Source organism: Dendrobates tinctorius, unplaced genomic scaffold (genome assembly GCF_039654945.1).
Source record: "Dendrobates tinctorius isolate UK_male_01 unplaced genomic scaffold, ASM3965494v1 ptg000115l, whole genome shotgun sequence".
In the NCBI taxonomy this organism is placed as follows: Eukaryota; Metazoa; Chordata; class Amphibia; order Anura; family Dendrobatidae; genus Dendrobates; species Dendrobates tinctorius.
In genome coordinates, this window is record NW_027361783.1 from 15,143,675 (window position 1) to 15,156,451 (window position 12,777).

At 44.7% G+C, this 12,777-nt stretch overlaps 1 protein-coding gene across 1 annotated transcript in view; it reads right to left on the reverse strand.

Annotated features, from left to right (window-relative positions):
- Positions 1-12,777, reverse strand: part of DOK6 (docking protein 6) — an 800,529-nt gene that overhangs the window by 401,066 nt on the left and 386,686 nt on the right. The window contains 1 exon segment of the mRNA XM_073590016.1: positions 3,059-3,173. Coding sequence (XP_073446117.1) covers positions 3,059-3,173 — 115 coding nt within the window.

Consider the following 12,777-nt stretch of genomic DNA (forward strand, 5'->3'; position numbering starts at 1 on the left):
CAAAGACCGAATGGCATGACCAAGTACTCATAATGACCATCTCGAGTATTAAAGGCAGTCTTCCATTCGTCCCCTTCACATATATGAATAAGATTATAGGCCCCACGCAAGTTCAACTTCAAGAATATCCTAGCACCCCACAGCCTATCAAAGAGCTCAGAGATTAAAGGCTAAGGATATTTGTTTGTAATAGTGATTACGTTCAAGCCCCTATTATCAATGCAGGGACATAATTCTTCACTCTTCTTTTGAACAAAGAATAAACCAGCCCCAGCAGGAGACACTGACTTCTGATAAACCCCCTCGCCAAATTCTCCCTGATGTATGCAGACATAGCCTCAGTCTCTGGGAGAGACAAAGGGTAGACACCCCCATGAGGAGACTCTGCTCCCAGAATGAGGCCTATAGGGCAGTCATAGGGGTGATGGGGAGGAAGGGTCTTCACGGCTTTTTTGGAGAATATGTCTGCATACTGCCAGTAGTGCCTAGGTAGGGAGGTTAAGTCAGTTGTTAACTAAGACGACCCAGGAAGAACTTGGGCCCTAAGACATTGAACCTCTCCTGAACTACTCCAACCCTGTATGCTCCCTGTTACCCAGTCTATACGAGGTGAATGGCAGTGCAACCAAGGTATGCCCAGAAGTACCTCATCCATAACCTCAGAGATAACAAGAAAAGAGATTATATCCTGGTGAGTAATTTGTGTAGAAATGACGAACCCGTTAACCACCAGAATGGTAATTGGCTTTGAGAGAATCACTAAGGGAATTGCGTGCCGTTGAGAGAAGGTGGAAGACAAAAAAATTGCCCTCAGGCCCAGAGACAACAAAGGCCTCTGCAGTGAGAGTAGTCGAGCCATATGACACTGAAACCTTAAAGACTAACTTTTAGGATAAATCTACTGTGTTAAGTGAGCCTCCTACTATAGCCACTAGAAGCGGTCGTTTTCCCTGATGCCTGGGACACTTATTGGCATAATTGTCAGCCTGCCTACAGACAAAGCACGTCAGTTGAGAACATACAGGACGAGAATTAGATTCTGCCCAAGAGACTTCCATGGGCTCCTCATGATCACTTGTCAGAGCCAGAGCTTTCAAATGATTAACAAAGTTTGGGGTTAACCGAATCCTTTGTCTACAGTGGGCTCGCTCTAATCTTTGCTCAAAGTGTCGAAGATCAATGTGAGTGGATATTAAGTCCTCAAGAGTAGTAGGAATCTCCCTAGTAGCCAAAGCAACTTTTACATGGTCAGGTAGGCCCCTCCAGAATACAGAAATCAGGACCTTATCTGACCACTCCAACTCAGAAGCGAAAGTCCGAAACTGGATGGCAAACTGACTGACCATGGTAAAGTCCTGGGTTAACAGCAAGAGTTGGAGTGCGGCATCATGGGTAATCCGAGGTCCCAAAAAGACCTGTTACAGAGCGTCCAGAAAACGAGAGGCATTCTGGACCACCTAATCGTTATGCTCCCATAATGGTGTAGCCCACTCCAAGGCCCTGCCGGACAAAAGGGACACCACAAATCCCATCTTGGCCCACTCGGATGGGACTCATGAAACCCATGAAAGCCTTGCTGTCCCCTGAGAACTTATCGGGCAGTGAATAGCAGGAAAAAGATGGGACAGGAGGCGCAGCAGAAACCATAGTGGTGTCTTTGCTGGCTGCTTGGGCTGATCCACAGCTGAAGTCCTCTGCTCGAGAGTAGACAACCTGTTCTCTAGCTGCTGGATGCACCGCTGGAGTCGCTGCTCATCCGCCATCACTAGCCAGACCCTGACGCTAGTCCCCCGGGTATACCCTCTAGGTAACTATACCTTTTTATGTGTGTATATATATTTGATTGATAATAACATCTTATTTTCACTCTTGGCACCAGTGTCAATAACGCTATTGTATGCAATTTTTCTATGGTCTTTGCTGCTAGGAGGACATTTTTTATAGAGTAGCAACATGTGCTTTTACTATTTATTGCATTACTTAATATGTGCTCCTTGTTGCAGTCAATAAGTGAATTACTATTATTGATATCTAGTGCCATCAATAATATGTGCATAATAGTATTAAATCTAGTATTTGTAAATTTTTTCTGAGGGTTGCTACCTGGGATTACCCACCTTTTCCTGTACCTTGTGGTATCTGCCTTCTGTTTTTATTGCATTATGGTTTTTTCAATAAAGATTAAATTGATTTGTATGATATAGCCCTGTGTGAAGTTCCTTTGTTGTTTTTTTGGATACATTTTTGCTTCATGACTTTATATGCAGGATATGCTTAGGTGTGTGTTGTGTTAAATATTTTACCACTTAATTGGAGAATTCCAGTGAGTTACAATATCTATTTTGTCTTTAGTCATATATAGCTCTGGCAAAAATTAAGAGACCACCATATCAAAACCCTGTCATGGGCAGCCCAATCTCCAGACCTGAACCCCATTGAAAACCTCTGGAATGTAATCAAGAGGATGATGGATAGTCACAAGCCATTAAACAATGAAGAATTGCTTACATGTTTGAGCCAGAAGCAGTGTGAAAGACTGGTGGAAAGCATGCCAAGATGCATGAAAGCTGTGATTAAAAATCATGGCTATTCCACAAAATATTGAATACTGAACTCTTCCTGAGTTAAAACATTAGTATTGTTGTTTCTAAATGATTATGAACTTGTTATTTTTTTTTTTTGCATTACTTGAGGTCTGAAATCACTGGTTCTTTTATTTATTGCTTGGAAATTCGGAGACATGTTTTCAGTAGTTTATAGAATAAAAGAGCAATTTACATTTTACTCAAAAATATACCTCTAAAGAGAAAAACCAGACAAACTGAAAATTTTGCTGTGGTCTCTTAATTTTTGTCAGAACTGTATAGTGTTATGAATATAGCATGGATTGTAATTCATAGATTGATGCTCTTATAATAAATGATACATTGTTTGATAAAAAAATGTCAAAATCTTGCATGGCTCCACAATGTAAATGAAATAATTCATCATTTTTTAGACTATTATTTTTAAACAGACTGTGGTTCCTTGTACAGCAAATATAGTAGTAATTGCTTACCTGACTCACAGGCAAATGTCTTTGAAGTCTCATCATGAAAGATAATTGCTACCGCATGTTTCTTGGTCTCTCGAGGCAATCGTGTTATAGTTTTGATGTTGTGCAGTTCTGTTACCTTGAACAAGAAAGACTTATGTTTGTTTGTCGGAAAGTATAAACAGTTCTGTGCTAATGTCTTTTGAAAAATACAATATTATAATAACATAACATATTACATGTGGCTGTTATCTTATTGTATGCTGATTTACTAGCCATTTCTTACCATTTCATTGCTAATTAAACCTTTACTTTCAATGGAAAGATCATTAACAGAAACAATAAGGAATCATTCACAAGTCTGTTTCTGTCTTACTTGTAATAATAGTGTTTTCAACCATCTTATCGGACTATTCTCATACCATATTATTCCTGTTCAACGATCATCACAACATATATAACAGAAAACAGAGGTATGTCTAACTTTGTTCTGATTTTCAGGAAAATCTCTCTCACTCAAGGTTATGGGTCCAAAAACTGTATCCATGTCCTTTTGGATTTTCATTCATTTCTAGAAGAAGCTAGGGAAACTTCAAACAGCTTTTATTCCTGTGAGATGAATGAATGACACAAATATGGTAAAATGGCTACTCTGATAAAATATGGAAGAAAATCAAATCTTACACATTGATGAAAATCTATTTTTGCATAGGAGGAAAAATATGACATGTGAATTTGGCCTAAAGCGTATAGTTCCTGACAATGAAAAAAGATGGGTTTGTCTGACTTATTATCTTATTGCTACGCATGTTAATGTTTAATATGTATTTTACATATATTATATTCTAATCGAAATCTAATGAATAATCTGAAACTTTGTAATATATCTAAAATATAAGAATGATAAGACTGAGTTTTTGAAACATTTTTTTCAGTTTGAAGAATAGCTCATAAATATTGAAACCAATTGAACAGCCATGTCATTTTAGTATTGTAAGCATAATGAGTATTCATCTTAAATATCATAATAAAGTAATATTTAATGATGAAAAATAGTTTCAGAATTTCACACTTATTATTTGTGTAGTTTTGTTAAGGCTTATTACTAGAGTTGAGCGAAACGGGTCAAAAAAATTCAAAAGTCGCCGACTTTTGGCAAAGTCGCGTTTCATGAAACGAAACCCGACCCTAGGATGAGGTCGGCCACGAGGTTGGCGACTTACGCACCAAAGTCGCGTTTCAAAAGTTTGTTTTGCGCTCTTTTTCAGCCAATCAGGATCCACGGACACTGTGGGCAGCGTGATGACATAGGCACGGGTCACCACCATCTTTCAGAAGGGCATGCAAGTGATTGGCTTGCTTTGGTGGGCGTCACAGGGGGTATAAAAGGGCGTGCACGCCGACCGCCATCTTACTTCTGCCGATCTTAGCATAGGGAGAGGTTGCTGCTGATTCTGTAGGGAGAGCGTTAGGCAGGGAAGAAGACAAAAAATCTGCTTCTGCTGCTGCTGCTAGCGATTTGGCCTGCACAACACAGCAGTCACTGTGTGTGCAGTGCAAGGGGAGGCTATATAGTGGTGTATCAGTGGTGTTGGTTGTTGGGCTGCCTTCTAAGGCTTCCTGACAGGCTGGCATTGCTGTTTACCCACTGCTCCGCAAACTGCTTTTTTAAAAGCAATCCAATCTCCCTTATCCTCTAGTCACTTTGGTCACAGCTGCGCCATCGAGCCTGTCACATAGCGCTCAGATATTCATTGGGCCTCAAACTGCTTAAGCAATCCCAATTTTTTTTTTTGTCCTGCTGAGAAGAAAAAAAAACTGCTTCTGCTGCTGATAGCAATTTGGCCTGCACAACACACCAGTCACTGTGTGTGCAGTGCAAGGGGAGGCTATATAGTGGTGTATCAGTGGTGTTGGTTGTTGGGCTGCCTTTTAAGGCTTCCTGACAGGCTGGCATTGCTGTTTACCCACTGCTCCGCAAACTGCTTTTTTAAAAGCAATCCAATCTCCCTTACCTCTAGTCACTTTGGTCACAGCTGTGCCATCGAGCCTGTCACATAGCGCTCAGATATTCATTGGGCCTCACACAATCCAAAAGTGTCCAGTGTCCAAAAGTGTGTGCAGAGATTCAAAATCTCACTTATCCTCTAGTCACTTAGGTCACAGCTGTGCCATCGAGCCTGTCACATAGCGCTCAGATATTCATTGGGCCTCACACAATCCAAAAGTGTCCAGTGTCCAAAAGTGTGTGCAGACATTCAAAATCTCACTTATCCTCTAGTCACTTAGGTCACAGCTGTGCCATCGAGCCTGTCACATAGCGCTCAGATATTCATTGGGCCTCACACAATCCAAAAGTGTCCAGTGTCCAAAAGTGTGTGCAGACATTCAAAATCTCACTTATCCTCTAGTCACTTAGGTCACAGCTGTGCCATCGAGCCTGTCACATAGCGCTCAGATATTCATTGGGCCTCACACAATCCAAAAGTGTCCAGTGTCCAAAAGTGTGTGCAGACATTCAAAATCTCACTTATCCTCTAGTCACTTAGGTCACAGCTGTGCCATCGAGCCTGTCACATAGCGCTCAGATATTCATTGGGCCTCACACAATCCAAAAGTGTCCAGTGTCCAAAAGTGTGTGCAGACATTCAAAATCTCACTTATCCTCTAGTCACTTAGGTCACAGCTGTGCCATCGAGCCTGTCACATAGCGCTCAGATATTCATTGGGCCTCACACAATCCAAAAGTGTCCAGTGTCCAAAAGTGTGTGCAGACATTCAAAATCTCACTTATCCTCTAGTCACTTAGGTCACAGCTGTGCCATCGAGCCTGTCACATAGCGCTCAGATATTCATTGGGCCTCACACAATCCAAAAGTGTCCAGTGTCCAAAAGTGTGTGCAGACATTCAAAATCTCACTTATCCTCTAGTCACTTAGGTCACAGCTGTGCCATCGAGCCTGTCACATAGCGCTCAGATATTCATTGGGCCTCACACAATCCAAAAGTGTCCAGTGTCCAAAAGTGTGTGCAGAGATTCAAAATCTCACTTATCCTCTAGTCACTTAGGTCACAGCTGTGCCATCGAGCCTGTCACATAGCGCTCAGATATTCATTGGGCCTCACGCAATCCAAAAGTGTCCAGTGTCCAAAAGTGTGTGCAGACATTCAAAATCTCACTTATCCTCTAGTCACTTAGGTCACAGCTGTGCCATCGAGCCTGTCACATAGTGCTTAGATATTCATTGGGCCTCACACAATCCAAAAGTGTCCAGTGTCCAAAAGTGTGTGCAGACATTCAAAATCTCACTTATCCCCTAGTCACTTAGGTCACAGCTGTGCCATCGAGCCTGTCACATAGCGCTCAGATATTCATTGGGCCTCACACAATCCAAAAGTGTCCAGTGTCCAAAAGTGTGTGCAGACATTCAAAATCTCACTTATCCTCTAGTCACTTAGGTCACAGCTGTGCCATCGAGCCTGTCACATAGCGCTCAGATATTCATTGGGCCTCACACAATCCAAAAGTGTCCAGTGTCCAAAAGTGTGTGCAGACATTCAAAATCTCCCCTGTCCTATAGACACCTTGTACCTTGTTTTACATACTATATAGTTTGTTGGATTTTGTCTACATTTCTACCAAAAATGAGGAAGGCTGGTGGAAGAGGCCGTGGAATTGGGCGGGGGTTGGCAGCTGGTAATGATGGTGTTGGTGGTGGATCTGATGGTAGTGGCAAGAGCAAAATAGGACCGAATGCAGGAGGTGTTGAGCCTGCGTCATCGTCTGGCTACATAAGGCCTCGAACGCTTAGTTTTTTAGGAGTTGGCAAACCGCTTTTAAAGCCAGAGCATCAGGAAAAAGTTTTGTCTTACATTGCTGACTCAGCCTCCAGCTCTATCGCCTCCTCTTCTTCAGTTGTAAAAAGTAAAAGCACTGAGTCGTCATTGGAGGCTCATGTTCATGAACCACACCTTTCCTTGTGTCCTTCACCCCAACCAAGATTGAAGGATGACGCAGGCCATACTACTGATTACTCCATGGAGCTGTTTTCACATACCATGCCTGGATTATCAAGTGAAATGGTGAATTACCCAGGCCAAGATGAATCTGACATGGAGTGTACTGATGCACAGCTGCTGATGGATGATTCTGCTGGTACATTCACTCAGAGCACTACATTGTCCTCGCAGTGTACAGAGCCAGATTCTGACCCTGATGAGACTCAGGTGCCCCTTCCCGCACACTATACCACCATACACGGTGACACAGAGGAAGGTGCACATGACATAGAAGAGGAGGTGATGGATGACCCAGTTGTTGACCCAGATTGGCATCCATTGGGGGAAGAGGGTGCTGCTTCCAATAGCTCAGATGAGGAGCATCCACAGCAGACATCGACATCGCAACAGCTGTTATCTGGCAGGCCCGTAGCACTCCAAAGACAGGTTCCAAACATCAAAAGAGTTGCTGGACAGCTTGTCCAGAGGGTCAAAACATCACAGCGTGCTAGCCCGCAAAATGTCTGCCAAAGTAGAAAGAGTGCAGTGTGGCACTTTTTTGAACAAAATCCTCATGATCAGGCCAAGGTTATCTATAAGAAGTGCGCAAAGACCTTTAGCCAAGGGAAAAATATGAAAAATTTGAATACCAGTTGCATGCTTAGACATTTAACCAGCATGCACTTGCAAGCGTGGACACAACACCAAACCTCAAGTGCCACATGTGCAACTGATCACAACGAAGGTAGTCATCAACGCTACATTGTTTCCCCCACTGTAAGCCCACCGGTTAGCACAGCAGCAAATGTTGAGGTGTCGTTGCAAGGCCACAGCAGTCAGGGAATCCCACTGTTATATCAGCGAAAGACTGATTCTAGGCCATCAGAAAGAACACCAACTCCATCACCATCATCAACCCTCTCTCAGTCCGCCCTGTCCACCGCTACTTCCACCATATGCAGCTCTCAAGTCCAGCTCACCCTCCCAGACACTATGAGTAGGTCAAGAAAGTACTCAGTCTCTCATCCGCGTACACTGGGTTTGAACGCCCACATTGCCAAACTAATCTCGTTTGAGATGATGCCCTTTCGGTTGGTGGAAAGCACAGCTTTCCGCGAACTCATGGCCTATGCAGTACCACGCTATGACCTACCCAGTCGCCACTTCTTCTCTCGCAAAGCCATCCCAGCCCTCCACCATCATGTGAAAAACCGCATTGTCCATGCACTCAAGCAGTCAGTGAGCGGAAAGGTGCACCTCACAACTGATGCATGGTCCAGTCGGCATGGCCAGGGCCGTTACGTGTCCATCACTGCGCACTGGGTTAAAGTGGTGGATGCAGGGTCCACAGGGGACAGCGGTGGTGGAACAGTGCTGCCTAGCCCACGGTATAGGAAACAGTTGGCTGTAGGGGGTTCCACCCTCCTCCTCCTCCTCCTCCAGAAGCGAAAGCTCGTCCACAGAGCGCAGTCGTACGAGCACTCCATCTGCAGCTGCCACTGTTGCACACGATGTGTCCCCCTATCGAGCAGCTAGTGGAAAGCGTCAGCAGGCTGTGTTGCAGATGATGTGTTTGGGCGACAGACATACCGCCGAGGTGCTGGCCGAGTACTTGAAGCGACAAACTGAGTCATGGCTGGGCAGTGTACATCTTGAGGCAGGCAATGTAGTTAGTGATAACGGCCGTAATTTTGTGGCAGCCATAGCCCTTTCAAAACTCAGCCACATACCTTGCTTGGCTCACACCTTGAACCTGGTGGTGCAGTGCTTCCTCAAAAATTATCCGGAGTTAACAGCCCTGCTCCAGAAGGTGCGAAGACTGTGCGCGCACATCCGCCGGTCGCCTGTACACTCCATTCGTATGCAGAAGCTGCAGCGATTGCTCCACCTTCCCAACCACCGCCTCATTATCGACATTGCAACAAGGTGGAACTCCACCCTGCACATGGTGGAGCGGCTGTGCGAGCAGAGGCAGGCCATAATGCATTTGTGGGAGGATACACGGCCAGGCACTTTGAGAGCAGACATGGAGTTGACAGGTGTGCAGTGGTCGAAGCTGAATGACCTTTGTAAAGTCCTTCAGTGTTTTGAGGAATGCACACGGCTGGTAAGCGCAGACGACGCCATCCTAAGCATGAGCATCCCACTTATGCGTCTGCTCATGCAAACTTTGATGCACCTTAAGGAGCAGGCGTCTGCAGCCAATGTTGATGAGGAGGAAGAGGAGGAGGGAATCCTTGATGACATTCAGCCATTGTCTGCTCAGGGACCTCTCCTGGACGAGGTGGAGGAAGAAGAGGAGGAGGAGGATGATGATGGGGATGATTACTTAGGGGAGGAGGATGCATCTCGTGGGGCAAGTGAAAATGTTGGCATGGCAAGGTCTGGTACAGGGTTTGTGCGTGACTGGAGGGATGTGGATTTGCCAGAAAGTGCTCCTCCACCCAGCACTCGCAGTGCATCATTGACACTGGGAACATTGGCCCACATGTCAGATTATGCCTTGCGGATCCTAAAAAGGGACCCCCGAATTGCCAAAATGATGAACGATGACGACTACTGGTTGGCCAGCATCCTGGATCCACGCTATAAAGGCAAATTACAAAACATCATGCCACAGGAGAACCTTGACCTAATATTGGCTAATAAACAAGCAACTCTGGTAAATCGGTTGCTTGAGGCATTCCCAGCACACAGCAGCGGTGATGGTTCTCACACGAGCCGTACGGGCCAGGGGCAGCTTGGCAGAGGTGTTCATGGTGCACACAGCAGAAGTGGCGTTGGAGACAGGGGTTTCATGACAATGTTGTGGACTGATTTTTCAAATACCGCTCACACAACTGGTAATACTGCATCGATGGAAAGTGACAGGAGACAGCAGTTGTCAACTATGGTTACAAACTACTTTTCCTCCCATATCGATGTTCTCCCACACAGGTCATTCCCCTTTGACTATGGGGCCGCTAAACTGGACACCTGGCCTGAATTGGCCCAATATGCCTTACAGGAGCTCGCTTGCCCAGCTGCAAGTGTGCTATCGGAAAGAGTCTTCAGTGCAGCTGGATCAATCCTGACAGAAAAAAGGACCCGTCTGTCAACCCAAAATGTGGATGATCTAACCTTCATTAAAATGAACCACGCATGGGTTTCCAAGGATTTTGTCCCACCTTCCCCTGATGACACATAGGGTGACAGAAAAATGGCTTGCTTTGGTCCACCTCTTCCTGGTACTTCACCTATTTCGCCTTTTGCATCAGCTGAATGTCCAACATCAACATTTGCCACTTTCTAAAACTCCCTAACTGTGCTGCCTCCCCCCCCATGGCCGGGGTCATCACCTAGCGAACGACACCGTGCGAGTGCCGTTGCCCTGGACAGGTGGGTAGGCCCACTCTTGGGCACGGGCACTGGCACAGGGTCCCTCATAGTGCAATCAAGTGTCTCTGACGGTGGTGGTGCACACCCGCCATCAGACACAGCGCTGTACTATGAGGGGCCCAGTGCCAGTACCAATGCCCACGAGTGGGCCCCCCTTGCTTGGGCAGGGCCCCAGCATTTGCAATCTTTACCTCTCCCTTCTCCTCCGCTGTGTAATCTGGGCCGTCAAATCCATACTGTGCCTGACACCGTCTGAGCCTGCCTCCTGATGTATAGACATATATTTTGAATGTGTACGCTATCCATACATGTTATCCGGGGATACGGTACCCTTTCTAACCTTTGTGCAATCACGTGCAATCCATACTGGGCCTAACACCGTCTGAGCCTGCCTCCTGAGACATATATTTTGAATGTGTACGCTATCCATACATGTTATCCAGGGATACGGTACCCTTTCTAACCTTTGTGCAATCACGTGCAATCCATACTGGGCCTAACACCGTCTGAGCCTGCCTCATGCTGTATAGACATATATTTTGAATGTGTACGCTATCCATACATGTTATCCGGTGATACGGTACCCTTTCTAACCTTTGTGCAATCACGTGCAATCCATACTGGGCCTAACACCGTCTGAGCCTGCCTCATGCTGTATAGACATATATTTTGAATGTGTCCGCTATCCATACATGTTATCCGGTGATACGGTACCCTTTCTAACCTTTGTGCAATCACGTGCAATCCATACTGGGCCTAACACCGTCTGAGCCTGCCTCATGCTGTATAGACATATATTTTGAATGTGTACGCTATCCATACATGTTATCCGGTGATACGGTACCCTTTCTAACCTTTGTGCAATCACGTGCAATCCATACTGGGCCTAACACCGTCTGAGCCTGACTCCTGAGACATATATTTTGAATGTGTACGCTATCCATACATGTTATCTGGGGATACGGTACCCTTTCTCACCTTTGTGCAATCACGTGTAATCCATACTGGGCGTGAGAACGGCTGGCAAGCTGTTAAGCAAGCTACAGCACCTGTCCAGACAAGTACAGGGATTCCCTAGCGAGGAGACTTATTTGATTGTTTTCAATGTTGGGACAGCAATTTTTGGGGAGCACTATACTCTGGAGAATGATAGATGGGGCCCACCATACACTGGAACATTCCAAAGGTGGACATCAGACACTGGAGCAGCATTTACAGGGCCCATTATACACTAGAGCATTAGAAATGGGGCCCATTATGTTTGGAGCATTATTTGGGCCCATAAGACAGTGGAGCTTCATCCATGGAGACCAACATATACTGTAGCATTATGTGGAGCTCATCATATACTGTTTCAAACATTATATGGGACCAATGATTCTGTATGGAGAAATAGATGGGCCTCGTCATGAGATGTAAAAAGTGAGGTATTTTTCATTGGACTATACCGCTATTTCTCTGCCGTATCGGAGCATGATGAGTTGTGGTATGTGTTAAAGGGGCGCTCTTTCGCCCAGGGCACATGAAAACCTGGAGCCAGCCCTCCCCCCCCACAGTTTGTAGCCAAATAACCCCCATTTTTCAGTGCGTAACTTGTATTATGAAGTTAATTAAGGTTGACAAGCTTAAGAAAGAAGAATTGATGCTTTTGGCATTCAAATGGGCACTGTAGGTGTGTTTCCTGTCCTCCTCTCACTGCCGACTTTTATTCCCCATTGACTTACATTGGGTTTCGTGTTTCGGGACGACCCCGACTTTTCCCTATAATCGGACGATCTTGCTCGACCCGACTTTTGGAAAAGTCGGGTTTCACGAAACGAAACGCGACCCTAAAAAACCAAAAGTCGCTCAACTCTACTTATTACATATTATTGCTGTGATAAAACACAAAAACACTAAACATTAATAATGTCTGTCCTGCAACTACTACTATACTTGGCACAAAAATCGCATATTAATGTGAAAAATAGTTAAAATGAAGAGTAACAAAATAACAAAGTAATATAATTAGTGATGTTGATAAAAGATACCAGTCCATCAAGTTCAGCCTATTATCCTTCATATCGATCCAGAGTTAAACATAGAAAACCTATGAGTGGAAGCTGTCAATTGTCTAAAATTACAAGGAAATTCCTTCCCAGCTCAAAATATGACCGAAAAATTCTTTGGATCAATAACTCACTTTAGTAATAAAGAACATAGACCTTGTATTATTATCTTTTTTAAGTCACATCCATTGGTCGATCTCTTCTAACAGTAGAAAACTCAATTTATTTATCAGTATTTTGAAATTCTAGCCAGTATTCTGCAAATCCTAACTGTGGTTCAGCAGGTTGCTTCATAGTTAATTATTATGCAATCTTCCA